The sequence below is a fragment of the Taurulus bubalis genome (genome assembly GCF_910589615.1).
Source record: "Taurulus bubalis genome assembly, chromosome: 1".
Lineage (NCBI taxonomy): Eukaryota > Metazoa > Chordata > Actinopteri > Perciformes > Cottidae > Taurulus > Taurulus bubalis.
In genome coordinates this window covers 43,756,412-43,775,239 of record NC_136589.1, presented here as the reverse complement: position 1 = coordinate 43,775,239, position 18,828 = coordinate 43,756,412, and the positions used below count along the sequence as shown (strand labels likewise).

The following is an 18,828-nucleotide window of genomic DNA, read 5'->3' as shown; positions in this document are numbered from 1 at the left end:
ATCATTCTGATTTATTTCACAGAGAGAGACGGAGACGCCAATCCGGAGTGATTGCATTCAGCGCCGTCTGTTCTGTTTGTTATGCATTAGCTGAGCACAATTGAGCTCTTGGAGCAATCTGTCGACAGAGGAACGGCCTCGGGTGGTTCCGGTTGAGAGGAGGGGAAGAGGTCGATGCACGAGGTTTTCATCTCCCCTTCTGTGCCAGAAACACTTGAATAACCTGCAGATGTTTCCGGCGCTGTGAGATTGACTCGTCACGTCTCCTCTTTCAGCGGCGTAAACATGCGTTAGCTCTCTCACGGGCTTGCATTTACATTTTGACAAAACGGAGCTGGAAAGAATTTCGTGGTCTGGATTTGAGACTTCTTTTTGTATTTTTTACTGGATTTTGTGACCTGAAAAGTTTCAGTTGCTAATCCAGGAAAAATCCTTCTGGAATGATTTGTTTAAAGGCCAGATGGCGCCACGTAGAGTTGGAGCACTCTTTCCTTCTTTGTCCACTGTAACAGATACGAGAGCGCAGAAGAAGAGCTCATGAACGCTGACAAAAGAAGCCAAAGCACAGAAGACGGAGAGAGATCGAAGACATCTCTGAACAGACGAACCGTAAAGAACAGACTGACGGTAAACAGGGCCGGCAGGTGCACGTGTTTCATTTGTTTGCATCCTGCAGACGAAATAAATTATAAAGCATTTGTCAGAGATTCACAGGGATTTTTCTTTCATCCTGATGATGTAAACCTTTTTGATGTAGTGGTCACCGGAAATATTTGCCAATAATTGAATGGGAAAACTGTTGTTATTATTACTCATAAAAAAGAAATGTTCTATATTCGTCATAACGCCAGTGAAGTAGACATTGGCAATGAAATTACAATATATAAACATGAATTACTACAGACATTGAACTGTAGGAATCAAATATAATATCAAATATTTATTTGTTCTGTGGTAGACGTAGTGATGGAAAAAACTAACGACCTGTACGAATGTAGAAATCTTGTCATTGCAGAGTGTGTGTGTGCTTGTGCGTGCGTGCGTGTGTGTGTGAATGGAGCGCTCAGTGTGTGGGATCTATAATCGCTTTTCCTGTCACTGGTTTTCTTCAGGGAACATAATGACTCATCAAGCTGTGAAAAAGACAGCGTTTTCTTCCCAAAATGACAAATCCAGCGTTTGAAGGAGCTGACACCTTCTGTTAGGGAAACGAGTGCTGACACGACGGCACAGGAAGTGGAATACTGATGAAGCAGCGAGCCGATCTCACGTGGGCTCACACAACAGTAGCAATTAACAGCACTGAATCCTGCTTCTTTAAAGGGAGGGGAGCAATATTGTACTTACTGAACGTAATGAAGTGCCCTGTAGGAATCCGAGGATGCCTTTCCAGTGGAGAAAATATGATGAGGTGTATTCAAGGATGCTTTTCCAGTGGAGAAAACATGATGCGGTGTCTTCAAGGATGCCTTTCCAGTGGAGGAAACATGATGAGGTGTCTTCGAGGATGCCTTTCTAGAGGAGAAAACATGATGAGGTGTCTTCAAGGATGCCGTTCCAGTGGCGAAAACTTGATGAGGTGCCCTCAACGATGCTGTTTCAGTGGAGAAAATGTGATGAGGTTCCTTCAATGATGCCTTTCAAGTGGAGAAAACATGATAAGGTGCCCTCAAGGATGCCTTTCCAGTGGAGAAAATGTGATGAGGTGCCTTCAAGGATGCCTTTCGAGTGGAGAAAACAAGATGAGGTGCCCTCAAGGATGCCGTTCCAGTGGAGAAAACATGAGGTGCCCTGAAGGATGCCTTTCCAGTGGAGAAAATATGATGAGGTGCCTTCAAGGGTGCCTTTCTAGTGGAGAAAACATGATGAGGTGCCCTCAAGGATGCCTTTCCAGCGGAGAAAACATGAGGTGCCCTCAATGATGCCTTTATAGTGGGGAAAATAGGATGAGGTACCTTCAAGGATGCCTTTCTAGTGGTGAAAACAGGATGAGGTGCCTTCAAGGATGCCTTTCCAGTGGAGAAAACAAGATGAAGTGCCCTCAAGGATGCCTTTCCAGTGGAGAAAATATGATGATGTGCCTTCAAGGATGCCTTTCTAGTGGTGAAAACAGGATGAAGTGCCCTCAAACCATGTGTGTGTTTTTGCAGTTTTTAAACTTCCTCGTTCATACAACAATCATTTCCTGCGATATAGGGCATTATTTTTCCTAGGTACAGCTGCGGATGCTGGACGAGAGCATCCTGGACAGGTAGAGACCTTGAAACCCACATCAACCCTCACATTGCTGCAGAACGGTGAAAGAACGTCACCTATCACCTCTTTTAGAAAATATCCAGTGAAATAATGACTCTCAGATTGTAGTTATTTTTGAGCAAAAAGGCATAAATAGCCTTCCTGAATGACGTTCACCGGGCTGACGAGCTTCCTCCTGGCCCTCAGGCGAAGGCCTCCTGGCAGCCGGCACTCATTACCGCCTTCGCTCGGGTTAAGCCGTGGATCCACCTCTGCCTCTCCTCCCAATTACCTCTCCATCCAACGCTGGCAAGCCGAGAAAAGGAGGCCCGGCCACAGGCTGACGCGCTGCCTGGCTGCACCGAGCCGGGTTTCCTCTCTCCGCAGGTTGTCTAAAGGCTCGCTCGGGTCTGGAGGAGATTCATTAACAGCTGCTGCAGCACAAATAAACAAAGGGGATAGTTTTCATATGAATAATGAATCAAGTGAAAGGCAGGTGTTAACAAATGTGTACATGTTCTTTGTAAATTCTTCCAGCATTTGTTTATCTTCGTTTATGTGTCTCATTTATTTATTCATCCTGAACCATCTGCCCAGTAGACCTACCACTGTGTCTCCAGCTGACTGTGTCTCACCGTTAAAGCCATGCAACAACATGTGCAACAACATGTTTTCGCTATACTTTTGTCGTTATTGGTTGTATTTCGTGTTCATCACTAATGACATTCATGAACATCTGAAAGGAAGCGTGGGGATTAAGAGCAGCGGCCTTTGAGTCGATCGTCGCTCCACGGCCAACCGACCAAACCGCCACAGAGAGGAGAGATGGAAGCTAAGCTAAGCTAACCCAGCAGGGACCTGAGGCTACTCCACTACCCAGCATGCTCCTGGCAGAAGAGGACGATGGATGAAAGCAGCGGGAGCTCCGTGACATCCTGAACCACCCCTTGCCGTCTGTGTGCCTGTGCACAGAATCTGAGACGTCTGACTGAAGGCGACAGGAAACAAACATGTCCCCCACCACCCCAACACAAAATGTCTGAATATTCGTGTGTTTTCGTCACACACACACTCCTCTCGGTGGTGAGTTGAGGCTGTCTGTGAAGCAGGGATGCGTCTCGCTGAGCGTCATCAGCGATGCAGCAGCAGGCCTGTCAATCAAAGGGAGCTCCACGTGCTCACAGGCGGGCAGGGAGCAGCATGCAGATGAAACAAGCGCCCCCTCCCTCCACGGCCTGCCGCAACCACAGGAGTGTGTGAGGGGGAGGTATGAATTATTCTCACACACACACATACTGTGCATGAGTGTGAGTGTGTGCATCATGCTTCAGTAGATACGGTAACGTATACATGCATATGGAGGAGAGGAGAGTGACAAGGAGATATGAGCCTTTATTCTCACTGTCTGTAACACAAAGCAAAATGTAGCGCTCTGTTACAAGAGAAATCCTGCTTATTTCTTTTAAATAACAGAAATAACATCTTCTAAATATACCAAAGTAATTATTTTAACAAGCGTGATACAATATGAGCAGGATTTAAAAGATGTAAACTGGTTGAGTGCCAGCTAATTCTAACACTATTTCTTCACTCGAGATATATATATATATATATATATATATATATATATATATATATATATATATATATATATATATATATATATTTATATATATATATATATATATATATATATTATTGTTTTGACAATTATTATAATTTTGGTTTTACGCACAATATATACACAACATGTAATAGAATAATAAGAAAAAAGCACATATTTACAAAAGAATAGAATAGAATGAGAAAATGCACGATATATAAAAAATGTAATAGAATAATAAGAAAAATGCAAAATCTGTCAAACTAAATAATATAATATTACATTAAATTAACTAACAAAGCAAACAAAACAATAGTGAAAAGATGTAACCAAACAAACAGCAGTGTAACTATGTGCATGTGTGAATATTTTTTGGTGATTATTGAACACTATCAAGATAATTACGCCTTTGAAATTTTTTTGTATATTGCCGATGAGCTTTTAATTTGAAAGCGTCGACGGCTACCGGAAAACTTTTATTCCGAAGATCCCAAACCGGAAGCCCTTTGCCGCTGGTGTGGATAACAACAGCAGCGCTAACAGCGAGCCCGGGACGAGTTTAACGGATTTAAACCGCCGCAGTTCCCGCAGTCTTCTGTACTGTCGGCTTGTAAATCATTTAAACTGATGACAGATGTGATGTTCATCCGCGAGGAGTCCGAGTCGACGTTTTAAAACGTCGTCTCGCTGGCGGCGAGCGAGCGCGAGATCTCGGTTGCCAGGCAAACAAAAACAAAAAAAAACCAGAAGTGAGTCCAGACCCCGCCGGAAGTGGCGTAAAAGATCATATTAATAATGGCGGATGACGGCAGGCGAGGAGACGAAGACGAGCGCGGGCCCGGGGCCGCGCACCGCGTGTTCGTGGTCATGGAGGTGCTGCTGGAGAAGCTGAAGGTGCTGAACTACGAGGAGGAGGTGCTGACCAAGCACCACATGAGGAGCCTCTCCAGGTGAGGCGTGACGTCACGGCGACGTCAGCGGCCCGGCTCAGTTCAAATAAAATGATTCATTTCAATCCAAATATATTCACCGTTGATGATCCCAAGCAGGAAAGAAACAACCCTCAATGTATTATTAATTATTATAAATAATGATAATTAATTAATACCCACCAAGCAGCCCACAATTAATTATTATATATAATTTATAATGAATTACTTCATGAATACCCACCAAGAAACAACCCCCATTAATTATGAATTATTATAGATGAATTAATACCCACCAAGCCACAATTAATGATCTATTATTATTAGTATTATTCAATAATACATAATTATTATACATTATGTGACTGCTGAAGTTTAACATGGAGTGGATATATATATATATATATATATATATATATATATATATATATATATATATACACACATATACATACATACATACATACGTGTGTGTGTATATATATGTATGTGTGTGCATTCTATGTGTGTGTATATGAAGTACTGCCATACTTCAGAGGTGATATTGTCGAATCAGATGTCATTGAGGATCTTGGTATTAGACGTGTACAATATCACCTCTGAAGTACGGCAGTGTGTATAAATGTACACAACAGTGTACTTTTACCTTGAACTGGTCCACTGTGTTGATCAGCAGTAACCTCATAATAATAGCTAGACGCTGTGTTCTCCTCCCCTCAGACATTACTTTGTCTCCAGTCCGTTCCTGGCCTTTAACCCGGGCGAGCAGTTCTTCATGTTCACCATCATCGCTGCCTGGCTCATCAACGTGGCGGGAAGGCCGTTCCCCGAGCCGCAGGAGCACGACGAGCCCAACGCCACCGTGTCCAGCCTGCTGGCCGAGCTGCGGGCCTTCGTGAGGGACTTTGTGTTATTCATTATTATTAAATACAGACGCAGACGCACACACACACAGACGCACGCTGTATTCTGTAATTGAGAGACGCAACAGCAGAAAAGCCGATCTCGCGGAGAAGAATTGTTGCACATGCGCAGCTTAACCTGTTAACGGAGTAACGTAAACATTTACCCGAAAGAACAGGCATTTCTCCATGTATTTATATAATGGTATGTAATGGCCTAATATAACGGTAGAGGAAACTGCACTGACGGCTTTCACTTGTTTCTTCCACTTGAGGGTCTGCTTCTTACAACGCTGAATAGAAGAAAAAAAAGGTCTTAAAAAGTTGAAAAGACTCCCACTTATCCTCGATGAAACTTGCAGACGCTCTGTAACTCGACAATAGAAGAGTGACAGACACGCACAGATGCACACACACAGACACACACACACACACGCACAGACAGACACACGCACATACAGACACTTGCTGACACTCTGTAACAGATGGAAGAGTGAATAAAACAGTGGCATGAAATATGTCACGGTGAATGCGATGATGTCATAGTCTCCTCTCTCTCTCCCTCTCTCTCTTTCTCTCTCTCTCTTTCTCTCTCTCTCTCTCTCTCTCAGGGCGTCACGGTGGACTTCCCGCCCTCCAAACTGAAGTCGGGTTCGGGCGAGTTCGTCTGCTTCGTGCTGGACCGACTGGCCGAAGAGGCTCTGAGGAGGCGGGGCTTCTCCTTTAGAAGGTACGAGCGTTTCTCCCTCTCTACTCTGGTAAGGGAACCTTTTAATCTACAGGGTCACAAAGGGACGACAGCAGGGGCACGCGAGTGAATCATCTGAACCCGTGAATGTGCACCATTCATCTTCTGTTTGTTTAATCTAGGAGAAGATGATTATGATCATTTCCTTTGACCCCTCCCCTTTCAGACCAGACTACCCGACAGAAACCACAGAAGAAGAGTCGGTGATGGAGGATGACGCAGAGCTCATGCTCAGCAAAGTGGAGGAGGAGATGATCGTAGGTGTCCGGAATATCTCCTGTCCTATAAATATGAACTCTATAAACATTTAAAAGGGTCTTGTGTTCTCTCAGGAGGAACCTGACGACGAGGAGCAGAACGTCATGGACCTGGAGGCTCTGAAGCTGAGAACCACGCACAACGTGAGCTCCCCCTGCAACGCTTTCACGGACCTCCTGGATTCTGCGACGCTCTGTTGAGTGGTTTTGTTCTGTCCTCCGACAGGAAGCGGAGCCGTCCTCCAGACCGGACGACATCCTGGAGTCCACGCTGGACGCCGCAGAGTGGAGCCTGGAGCTGGAGAGAGTGCTGCCCCAGCTGAAGGTCACCGTGAGGACCGACAACAAGGTGCACACACACACACACACACACACACACACACAGACATACGCACACACGAACACAGACGACAAACTGTCACTCTGTTGGGTTACTGTAGTTTCCCAGCATGCTCTCTGTTGGGTTGCTGTAGTTTCCCAGCATGCTCTCTGTTGGGTTGCTGTAGTTTCCCAGCATGCTCTCTGTTGGGTTGCTGCTGTCTGACTTGTCTCTGACTGCAGGACTGGCGGATCCACGTTGACCAGATGCACCAACACAGAGACGGGATCAAGACCTCGCTCAAGGAGGCCAAGGTGTGTGTGTGTGTGTGTGTGTGTGTGTGTGTGTGTGTGTGTGTGTGTGTGTGTGTGTGTGTGTGTGTGTGTGTGTGTGTCTCTGCTGGTCCTGAGTTTAACTGCACACTGTTGATTATTTAGCGCCAATACAATGAGCATCTGCTGTGTGAGACCTTCTAATAATAACAATACTAATAAGTGATTCAGATTCTAGAGGCGTGTTCTCTGTGAGAATGAGTCTCTGCGTCTCGTTTGACTTCCTGGATGTTTTGGGGAAGCGGATGATGTCATCACGCCGACACAAGGAAGCTGCTTTAATGACATCTTTAAGTCTCACCATCTTGTCCGCCATCTTGTCCTCTCGTGTTCTCCAGAGCTACCTGGACAAGCTGCAGGAGGACATCGGCAAGACGCTGGAGAAGGTGAGCAGCAGAGAGAAGTACATCAACAACCAGCTGGAGCTCCTGATCCAGGAGTACCGGGGAGCCCAGAACCAGCTGAGCGAGGTGAGCCATGGAAACCTGAAACAGTCATGTAAATGTGTTATATTCATGTGTTCATGACGTTCATTTCCGCTGAGTTTGAAATAATTAATATGCTTTTAAAAGAAAGACTCTTTTATAAGCAGGCGTACATACAGGCATCTATATAAATGTTTATTATTTTTATCAAACTATTGTCTCTCATTAATTTGTGTCATTTAAGGTTTACTGTATGCTTTGTATTCTCATTGTTAGTTTAAATACTACATTGTATCACTTTTTCATGTTTACACCCAGATTTCACTAAATGTTTGATCATGGAAATTTGGTTTAAAGTCATGGAAAAGGGTTAGGGTTGAAACCCATTGGTCTGAACCCTGCTGAGATGTTTCATGAAGGAAGGTAAAATGCGGCTTAACGGATCCTGTGTTCTCCACCAGGCCAGGGAGCGCTACCAGCAGGCCAGCGGGGGCGTGACTGAGAGGACCAGAGTCCTGGCAGAGGTCAGTGAACGCAATGCATGAAAACACAGAATAAATGTCTCAAACCGTCACCACCGGCTGGAGTTCATCTTGTTCTGAACACGTCTGAGACTTCCGTCTGTGTTTCAGATCAGTGAGGAGCTGGAGAGGGTGAAGCAGGAGATGGAGGAGAAGGGCAGCAGCATGTCAGATGGAGGTGACGAGCGTGTGTGTGTGTGTGTGCCTGTGTGTTCAGCTTGAGAGATGACGTCTGTCTGCCTCGTCCTCAGCTCCGGTGGTGAGGATCAAGCAGAGTGTGACTAAGCTGAAGCAGGAGATCCTGCAGATGGACGTGAGGATCGGCGTGGTGGAGCACACGCTGCTGCAGGCCAGGCTCAAGGACAAGTCTATCATGACCCGGGACATGCACGCCGCCCACGTCCCAGAGCCCGTCTCGGGGCCCTTCTCCTAGGTCCCCCTCCACATGGGCCCTTCTCTTAGGTCCCCCTCCACATGGGCCCTTCTTCTAGGTTCCCTTCCACATGGGCCCTTCTCCTAGGTCCCCCTCCACATGGGCCCTTCTCCTAGGTTCCCTTTCACATGGGCCCTTCTCCTAGGTCCCCCTCCACATGGGCCCTTCTCTTAGGTCCCCCTCCACATGGGCCCTTCTCCTAGTCCCCCTCCACATGGGCCCTTCTCTTAGGTCCCCCTCCACATGGGCCCTTCTCTTAGGTCCCCCTCCACATGGGCCCTTCTCTTAGGTCCCCCTCCACATGGGCCCCTATCCTAGTCCCCCTACACATGGGCCCTTCTCCTAGTCCCCCTCCACATGGGCCCTTCTCCTAGTCCCCCTCCACATGGGCCCTTCTCTTAGGTCCCCTCCACATGGGCCCTTCTCTTAGGTCCCCCTCCACATGGGCCCTTCTCTTAGGTCCCCCTCCACATGGGTCCCTATCCTAGTCCCCCTACACATGGGCCCTTCTCTTAGGTCCCCCTCCACATGGGCCCTTCTCTTAGGTCCCCCTCCACATGGGCCCTTCTCTTAGGTCCCCCTCCACAATGGGCCCTTCTCCTAGTCCCCCTCCACAATGGACCCCCTTCTTAAGTTTACCATATTTATATCTTCCTTGAACTGAACGTCTTGAGTCTCGTAACGTTGGATCCTAAAAACTTTGTGGAACTTCATAAGAAATCAGAGAAAATCTACTTTTCATACTTCATGCAGCGACATGAAGTCATAAAAACATTTTGAGTCAATCGGTTCATCATTTGGCTCTTTGTCCTGAATGTCACTTATTTTATCAGCTTCATTTTTGTATATGAAGATGAAATATAAGTTGATGCAGATAATATTTTCTGCCTTTAGAAGACTTTTGTATTTATTTGTTTAGATCTAAATGTTTCCAGCAAATTCATTATTTGTTATTGAAGTTGATGAAATCTCATTGTAGTTTTTAAACTTTTATAATAAACCTGTTTCATATGTTTATATGAATGAAATTAGATGTGTAAATAATTTTAAGCAGACACCACTGAACAGAGACACTCACTCAAGGACCAGTGAGGAACTTAGTCATGAATTAATGTGATTTTCTACATTTGGTTTCAACTTGATTTAGGCTTACCACCAAATTTGGCCGACTACTTGTTCTACAGAACTTGGCTAGACCTGTCCAGAAGACACGCTAGAGGATGCGGTCAAAGGTTTTTGTAACCCCTAAGTGACCGGACTATGGGTCCACCGTTCCCTCGTGTCTGAACGTAGGCCGTGAAATGCATCTTCTGCGTAAAACGGCTGCCATTTTCTCATCCGCTACCTCAGTCACTCCCTCAAAACATTTAGTGAGGCTAGCATCCGCTTTCTGAGCTTCAATCAGTGACAGAATCCCTGTGGGAGAGGTTGGGTCCTGTTCATCACATCATTTCCCAGGACCTCAAGTGGGAGCTGAACATCAGCTCCATCTCAAAGAAGGCCCAGCAGAGGATGTTCTTCCTGAGGCAGCTGAGGAAATTCAACCTGCCAAAGAAAATGATGGTGCAGTTCTACACTGTCATCATTGAGTCCATCCTCTGCTCCTCCATCACCGTCTGGCATGCTGCAGCCACTGCCAAGGACAAGGCCAGGCTGCAGCGCATCATCCGCTCTGCTGAGAGGGTGATTGGCTGCAACTTGCCGTTCCTCCAGGACTTGTTCGCTTCCAGGACTCTGAAGCGAGCAAGAAAGATCGTGGCTGACCCCTCTCACCCCGGGCTCATCAACATAGCCCGGGTCCCCCACTGACTGATTCTGTCACCCCCAAGACAATTTTTCGGACAATTTTTCTTTCTTTTCTCTCTTCTTACGTCACTCCACTGCACACTTCATATTTAAACACTCATGCCACTTAACATACACTTACATTAACGTGTTACGCCCGGCCTAGGGGAGCCTGAGCGCAACATACGGACGGGTCTCCCCACCTCCCAAATTAGGACCAATGCTGCTGCAGTGGTATAGTACAATGATGGTTTTATTTTTCAACCGGCGTCATAAATTCTTCAGGGTGAGCCTGGCCCAAAAATAACAAACAAAACAATCTGTGACACACTTTCTAAACCCCACCATCCAAGAATCCCTGTTGTGCAGCATGGCCCGGTTGGAAGCTGGAGAGAGCGACGGCCTCCCCAGGTTCCCCCTTATACACCACCGTCCAATCACCTGCAGGAACAAAGCACGGCCAAACATGTCACAGCACCCCTCTCAGGCAGGGAGGTGAACAGCATTCCGGGATTTTTTTCCCCTACATTCATAACAAACGTTATCTGTTTGTCTGAGCACTTTATCTTATACTTGATTTAAATATCATTGCACTGTTGTTGTCGTTGATTGTTGTTTGTCTCGTCTAATGTATGCACCTTATACTAATATTACACTAGAAATACTATGGTACAGTAAAAGTACTAATACCACACTGTAGAAATACTATGGTACAGTAAAAGTAATGTAGATATTTAATCAATTTGATAATTATTGTGTATTTATAGTTCTTGACACTCGGGGAACCATCCTTTGTTATTTTTATGTCTGTGAAATACATTACTACTAGTTGTATGTGTTTTGTATAAATAAGCTTTATTATTATCAACCACACATGATATGTTTTCAGAATAAACATGAGACTAATAGTCAACAATCCAGCGTTAAGTATTACAACTACACATAAAATAAGGATTTTCTACAACACGTGGTGTTTGCTGTCAGATCTAAGAGCCAATCAGCTCTCTGATGTGAGACAGCCAGGCGTTTCCCATCATGCACTGGGCCACGCAGTCGGTGGAGAGCTACTGCGGCGCCTGGCTCTCGTGAGATTATCGTTGACCACAAGTGCATGACGTCAGAGCAAGTCGGGATCAACTCGGACACAAATCTAACCGGCACTCATTGCGCACCGATCGCTGGTGATCGATTCTGCGCAGGACTGGCTCATCTGGAATGCGCCCAATGTCCCATGATGCAACAAGAGGAGATACGCTGCAGACTGCACGAGGAACGTTGTTTGCTTTTGAAAAATCAATCTGAACCACAAATGTGGACTGGACATTGGACTTCCGGACTGAGGTCCAATCCGACTGGAATCGGCTTTAGGGAACTTTTCCTGTAAATTAGCGTTTTTCTTTTTCTTTTTGAATAATAGTCACGACAAGTACAGAAAGAGTACTAATACCACACAGTAGGAATACTATCAAAGAACAGGATAGCTGGGGTCACGTTAGACCTTAGAACAGGGGTGGGCAATTCATTTTTTCAAGGGGCCACATGAAAAATTGGGACCGTTGTGGAGGCCCGAACCAATAGGCTGAACTTAATTCAATTAACTCAATATTAATGTTTATAAGAAAAATGTGTAAAAAATTGAATTACATTTTTTTAAGATACCTTTAAACCTTACCTTAAATATGTATGTTAAAGACCAATTGATTCACTTTATACAAAAGCAATAAGTGCTTTTGATGTTTTCCAGTTCAGTTTTTCTTACTCAGAGAAACGTCCAGTCTGTGTTGGGCTTGAACAAGTGCATGGAAGTCTGGTTGAATGAGGTGGAGATGCAAACGACAGCTGACAGGTATCAGTGAGAGGATCTCGATTTGTTGAACTCTTAGAACAGGATAGTTGGGGTCACGTTAGACCTTAGAACAGGATAGTTGGGGTCACGTTAGACCACAAAACAGAATAGTTGGGGTCACGTTAGACCTTAGAACAGGAAAGTTGGGGGTCACGTTAGACCTTCGAACAGGATAGTTGGGGTCACGTTAGACCACAAAACAGAATAGTTGGGGTCACGTTAGACCACAAAACAGGATAGTTGGGGTCACGTTAGACCACAGAACAGAATAGTTGGGGTCACATTAGACCACAGAACAAGAAAGTTGGGGTCAAGTAAAACCACAGAACAGAATAGTTGGGGTCACATTAGACCACAGAACAGAATAGTTGGGGTCACGTTAGACCACAGAACAGAATAGTTGGGGTCACGTTAGACCACAGAACAGAATAGTTGGGGTCACGTTAGACCATAGAACAGAATAGTTGGGGTCAAGTAAAACCACAGAACAGAATAGTTGGGGTCACATTAGACCACAGAACAGAATAGTTGGGGTCAAGTAAAACCACAGAACAGAATAGTTGGGGTCACATTAGACCACAGAACAGGATAATTGGGGTCACGTTAGACCACAGAACAGAATAGTTGGGGTCACGTTAGACCTTAGAACAGGAAAGTTGGGGTCACGTTAGACCTTAGAACAGGATAGTTGGGGTCAAGTTAGACCTTAGAACAGGAAAGTTGGGGTCACGTTAGACCACAGAACAGAATAGTTGGGGTCACGTTAGACCTTAGAACAGGAAAGTTGGGGTCACGTTAGACCTTAGAACAGAATAGTTGGGGTCACGTTAGACCTTCGAACAGAATAGTTGGGGTCACGTTAGACCTTCGAACAGAATAGTTGGGGTCACGTTAGACCTTCGAACAGAATAGTTGGGGTCACGTTAGACCTTCGAACAGGAAAGTTGGGGTCACGTTAGACCACAGAACAGAATAGTTGGGGTCACGTTAGACCTTCGAACAGGATAGTTGGGGTCACGTTAGACCTTAGAACAGGATAGCTGGGGTCACGTTAGACCTTAGAACAGGATAGTTGGGGTCACGTTAGACCTTCGAACAGAATAGTTGGGGTCAAGTTAAACCACAGAACAGAATAGTTGGGGTCAAGTTAAACCACAGAACAGAATAGTTGGGGTCAAGTTAAACCACAGAACAGAATAGTTGGGGGTCACATTAGACCACAGAACATAATAGTTGTTAGACCTTGGAACAGGAAAGTTGGGGTCACTTTAGACCACAGCACAACTCTAGACCGGGTTAGCTCAGACCAGTAAATGAGAAATGGTGTCAATCTTGACGGGTCAACTCCAACAGGGAAATGAGAAAGTGCAAAACCCAGACCTTCTTTTCTTTTTTAGGAAATGGAAAAGGTCACGTTAAGCCAGGCAAGCCAGGTGCTCCTTCCTGTGTCTGTTTAGCCATGGAGGCTCTCACTGCTCATGATGACGTTTGTTTCCCTCAACTGACTTTTCTCTGCATGAACATTTAAACTTCTCCGAGCTCTAAATGTCTTATGAATATTTGTATTGATGTATTTGTAGGTTGTTGTTTCTCTTCCACTGCAAGAGTCATTGAACAGACTTTACTGAAGCTTCACATGATGAATAAAGCAACATGAACAAAGTCTTTTCTTCTCGTCTTCATTCCAGGGTTTCATAGCTCCTGATGGAGAATACGTGGCATTAAGATGAGAGTATAACTGAGGCACTTTTCCTCCTGAAACACCACAAAGTTCAGAATTGATCTCTAGAGCAGAAGAGCATCTGTCAGTCTCTGTCCTTTCAACTGTGTTCATTAAAACAGCTTCGTCAGAGAAATGAGCAGAGATTTCTATCACGCGTTGCTTTTTACAACATACATTTTTCTTGTGCACTGAGTTCTTAAAGGGGATTTATTACAAAGACTCATAATCTTTGGAAACAGTCAGAATTAATTTGTTCATGTTTGGGTGAGAAGACGTTTCGTTGAGTCCTGACACACATGAGACAGCAGATTTTGTAAAGTTGTGGATTTTAGCTCAATTCATGTTCTCTTTGTTTTCCTTCAGAAAGAGGTTGTGATGTTGGTTCAGTTTTGAACTCTTTCAGCTCACAGCCAGACGATCCTGGGCTGTAAAGTTTGAATCCAGAAGTGATTCTAACTGGTTGTGACTCATTGTGTCCACAGTGAAATCTGTCAAGGTTCAAGGTTTATTACTGTCATTTTACAACAGGGTTTCCAAACAAATGGTGTCCTGTTTTCCTACATGAGAAAACAAAACAAAACTATATGATATGTGGAGAATTAATTAAGTAATCTCGCAGCCTGAAGAAAGAAGAGCTCTGTAGTCTGGTGGTTTCAAAGTAAAAGTACTAATGCCGCACTGTATAAATACTCTGTTACAGTAACAGTAATATAGATATTTCATCGGTTTGATTATTTCGTTGTTATTTGTGTATTTCTAGTTGTTGCCTCTAGGGGCACTGAGCAGCAGGCTCTTTTTCATGTGGAGGGTTAAAATTAGAAGGTGGGTGGGTGTCCCATGATGCAACAGAAGACATGTTGTTTTCGTGAGAGAGAGAGAGAGAGAGAGAGAGAGAACAAGGAACATCGTTTGCTTTTGATCAGTAAAATCAACCTGAACCACAAACGTGGACTGGACATTGAACTTCTGGTCTGAGATCCAATCCGCCTGGAACCAGCTTCAGGGAACCTTTCATGTAAGTTTGCTTTTTACTTTTTCTCTTTGAATAATAGTCACGACAAGTACTCCAACAGTAAGAGTACTAATGCCACACAGTAGATATACTCTGTTACGTAAAAGGTTCCTTCAGTTTGATCAGTAAACTGTACTTAAAGTATTCAAACTTTGACTGTTACATTTGACTGTTACTATTACATATTCTATCAAAGTATTATCACTCAGCATTAATTAAAAGCAGGATTTTACTGTTGTAGTCAGTTGAGCTGGAGCTCATTTTTAACTATTAACTGATGATTATTTTCTCCATTAATCGATTGATTGATTTGTAAAAATCGTGAAATAACCGCATATAACACTGTAGTATGTCTACTAGTAAATAACTGAGGCTTCATTTGAAAGGAGGAAGCAAAAAGCTGCTTCTTCCTGGAACGAAGCAAAGCGTGATGACTCCTCCTCTCTCACACACAGCCAGCTCCACTCTGCTCATGTGTTTCCTTGTTCCCTCCCTTCAGATCTACACTCTGCAGATGGGTGTAACCGACATGGTGATGAAGAGCAGCAGCTGACGGAGTTCACTGCAGAGACACGAGCTGTTCAGACCAGAGCTCAAACTAGTTCACTTCTCAAAGCGAGACTCACACAGTCGTTGTCTCTGAGAGGTGAAATGGAGCAGAAAGGACTTCAGCTGGACCAGGAGACCTTCTCTTGTTCCATCTGTCTGGATCTCCTGAAGGATCCGGTGACTATTCCCTGTGGACACAGCTACTGCATGAACTGTATTAAAGCCCACTGGGTTAAAGAGGACAAGAAGAAACGCCACAGCTGCCCTCAGTGTAGGAAGACCTTCACACCGATGCCTGTCCTGCTGAAAAACACCATGTTAGCAGATTTAGTGGAGCAACTGAAGAAGACTGGACTCCAAGCTGCTGCTGCTGATCACTGCTATGCTGGACCTGAAGATGTGGCCTGTGATGTCTGCACTGGGAGGAGACTGAAAGCCATCAAGTCCTGTCTGGTGTGTCTGGTCTCTTACTGTGAGAAACACCTTCAGCGTCATTATGATATACCTTCATTAAAGAAACACAAGCTGGTGGACCCGTCCAACAAGCTCCTGGAGAACATCTGCCCTCGTCACGATGAGTTGATGAAGATGTTCTGCCGTACTGATCAGCAGTGTATCTGTTATCTCTGCTTAATGGAGGAACATGAAGGCCATGACACAGTCTCAGCTGCAGCAGAAAGGACTCAGAGGCAGAGAGAGCTGGAGGGGAGTCGACTAAACATCCAGCAGAGAATCCAGAACAGAGAGGAAGACGTGAAGCTGCTCCATCAGGAGGTGGAGGCCATCAATCTCTCTGCTGATAAAACAGTGGAGGACAGTGAGAAGATCTTCACTGAGCTGATCCGTCTCCTGGAGAAAAGACGCTCTGATGTGAAGCAGCAGGTCAGATCCCAGCAGAGAACTGAAGTGAGTCGAGTCAAAGAGCTTCAGCAGAAGCTGGAGCAGGAGATCACTGAGCTGAAGAGGAACGACGCTGAGCTGCAGAAGCTCTCACACATAGAGGATCACAACCAGTTTCTACACAACTACCCCTCACTGTCACCACTCAGTGAGTCTACAGACTCATCCAGCATCAACATCCGTCCTCTGAGATACTTTGAGGACGTGACAGCGGCTGTTTCAGAAGTCAGAGATGAACTACAGGACGTCCTGAGAGAGAAATGGACAAACGTCTCACTGATGGGGACTGAAGTGGATTTTTTACTGTCACAACCAGAGCTCAAGACCAGAGCTGGATTCTTATGGTATTCACGTGAAATCACACTGGATCCAAACACAGCACACACATGGCTGTTATTATCCGATGGGAACAGAAAAGCAACATTAATGATGGAACAACAGTCTTATTCTAGTCACCCAGACAGATTTACTTATTATTATTATCAGGTCCTGAGTAGAGAGAGTCTGACTGGGCGTTGTTACTGGGAGGTGGAGTGGAGAGGAAGAGGAGGAGCTTCTGTTGCTGTCGCATACAAAGATATTAGCAGAGAAGGAGTGTCAGAATGTGTGTTTGGACACAATGACAAATCTTGGTCGTTATATTGTAACGATAACAGTTATGTCTTTCAGTACAACGATGTCCAAACTCACATCTCAGGTCCTGTGTCCTCCAGAGTAGGAGTGTACCTGGATCACAGAGCAGGTATTCTGTCCTTCTACAGCGTCTCTGAAACCATGACTCTCCTCCACAGAGTCCAGACCACATTCACTCAGCCTCTCTATGCCGGACTATGTTTTTATTATTATGGAGAAACTGCTGAGTTGTGTAAATTGAAATAGATAGAAGTCCTTGAAGTGTTCAACTCATTTAGTCTCCATGTTTGTGGATGAGAGCTGATTGTTGAGGCGTTTCTTCACTGCACAGAGATCAGCTGTCAGTCAAACATTCTGGGTGATGCTTTGACATCTTCTCATGAGTTGTTGTGTAAATGTTTGAGTTCCTTTAGCTAGCGCTCCTTCCTGTGTCTGTTTAGCCATGGAGGCTCTCACTGCTCGTGATGACGTTTGTTTACCTGAACTGACTTTTCTCTGTATGAACATTTAAACTTCTCCGAGCTCTAAATGTCTGATGAATATGTGTATTGATGTATTTGTATGTTGTTGTTTCTCTTCCACTTCAAGAGTCATTAAACAGACTTTACTGAAGCTTCACATGATGAATAAAGCAACATGAACGAAGTATTTTCTTCTCGTCTTCATTCCAGGGTTTCATAGCTGCTGATGGAGAAGATGTGAAAATAATATGAGAGAAGTTTTCTATTTACAATATTTACTAATTTTTATCAAAATGGCCACCAGATGTCCACAGCACACATATTATATGTTCATGATGTTATTGATGTCTGAATTAGATTATTAAACTCTAATACTAAACACATATTAATGTTTAAATGACAGGATTAATATCTGTTGTATTTTGTAAGCAGACCACATTTAACAAAGACACTAGAAGACCAAAGGTTAAGGGATATGTTAACTGTGTGGACGATATTTTGGGGGAAGTCTAAATCTATTAATTATTCAAAGCTGCACCAATCAGGTCAGGCTTTAACCGGAAGTTATGGTATTCCCCTTTCAAAATAAAAATGAGATGCAATCCGAATGCAACATACAGAAAAAAGGTGAGTTGGAACAATTACCAGTTGAATCAGGAGAGACTTGTTTAGAATTGAACAATAGTTTTTTACATATGCATAATATTTGAATAGTGCAAAGTATTTGGCGATTGGACTCCTGAAAAAGGATAATCAAGGGGTAGTGATGCTGAGGTCTAATAAGGCAGAATCCCCCAATATAGATTATTTTATAAGAACAAACAAAATGAATACCTTACCTACAGCCGCAGAAATTTGCAAAGCAAAAGAGACAGTTAGTCATGAGAGAAATTGTTGAGGTTAGAACTTGTTCAGGTGAACGTGCATGATTTGATGTTAACCCAGAGTTAAGAGGGGTGAAGTTAAACAAAACAAAGTCTAGCGTGAGGTCTCGATGGACCGCAGGACCCGATAGTGCAGATCTAGATATACCACAATAAAGTATGGTAGGAGTTTAACAAATCTCGGAATTGATAGCGGGGGTCTCGACAGACCTTAGAACAGGAAAGTTGGCCTCATGTTAGACCATAGAACAGGAGTAGTTGGTGTCACATTAGACCTTAAAACAGATAGTTGGGGTCACGTTAGACCATAGAACAGGATAGTTGGGGTCAG

The 18,828-nt window shown here is 44.4% G+C and overlaps 2 protein-coding genes across 2 annotated transcripts; both read left to right on the top strand.

Moving 5' to 3' along the window:
- Positions 1–4,633: 4,633 nt before the first annotated feature.
- On the top strand, positions 4,634–8,792 carry ift57 (intraflagellar transport 57 homolog (Chlamydomonas); the record flags this gene model as incomplete). The annotated part of the gene is made up of 11 exons (XM_079220857.1): positions 4,634–4,788; positions 5,488–5,662; positions 6,281–6,399; positions 6,584–6,674; positions 6,750–6,818; positions 6,901–7,023; positions 7,236–7,307; positions 7,664–7,795; positions 8,212–8,274; positions 8,383–8,449; positions 8,523–8,792. 11 exons carry the CDS (start codon positions 4,634–4,636, stop codon positions 8,702–8,704), a joined length of 1,248 nt encoding a protein of 415 aa, XP_079076983.1. The 3' UTR covers positions 8,705–8,792.
- A 6,905-nt stretch (positions 8,793–15,697) lies between these two features.
- LOC306738941 (tripartite motif-containing protein 16-like) lies at positions 15,698–17,780 on the top strand. The gene has a single exon (XM_079220868.1). It carries the CDS (start codon positions 15,722–15,724, stop codon positions 17,396–17,398), a length of 1,677 nt encoding a protein of 558 aa, XP_079076994.1. The 5' UTR covers positions 15,698–15,721; the 3' UTR covers positions 17,399–17,780.
- The last annotated feature ends 1,048 nt before the right edge of the window (positions 17,781–18,828 follow it).

Excerpts from the sequence above, each read along its gene's own strand:
- LOC306738941 (XM_079220868.1), top strand. The coding sequence starts at position 15,722 with ATGGAGCAGAAAGGACTTCAGCTGGACCAGGAGACCTTCTCTTGTTCC.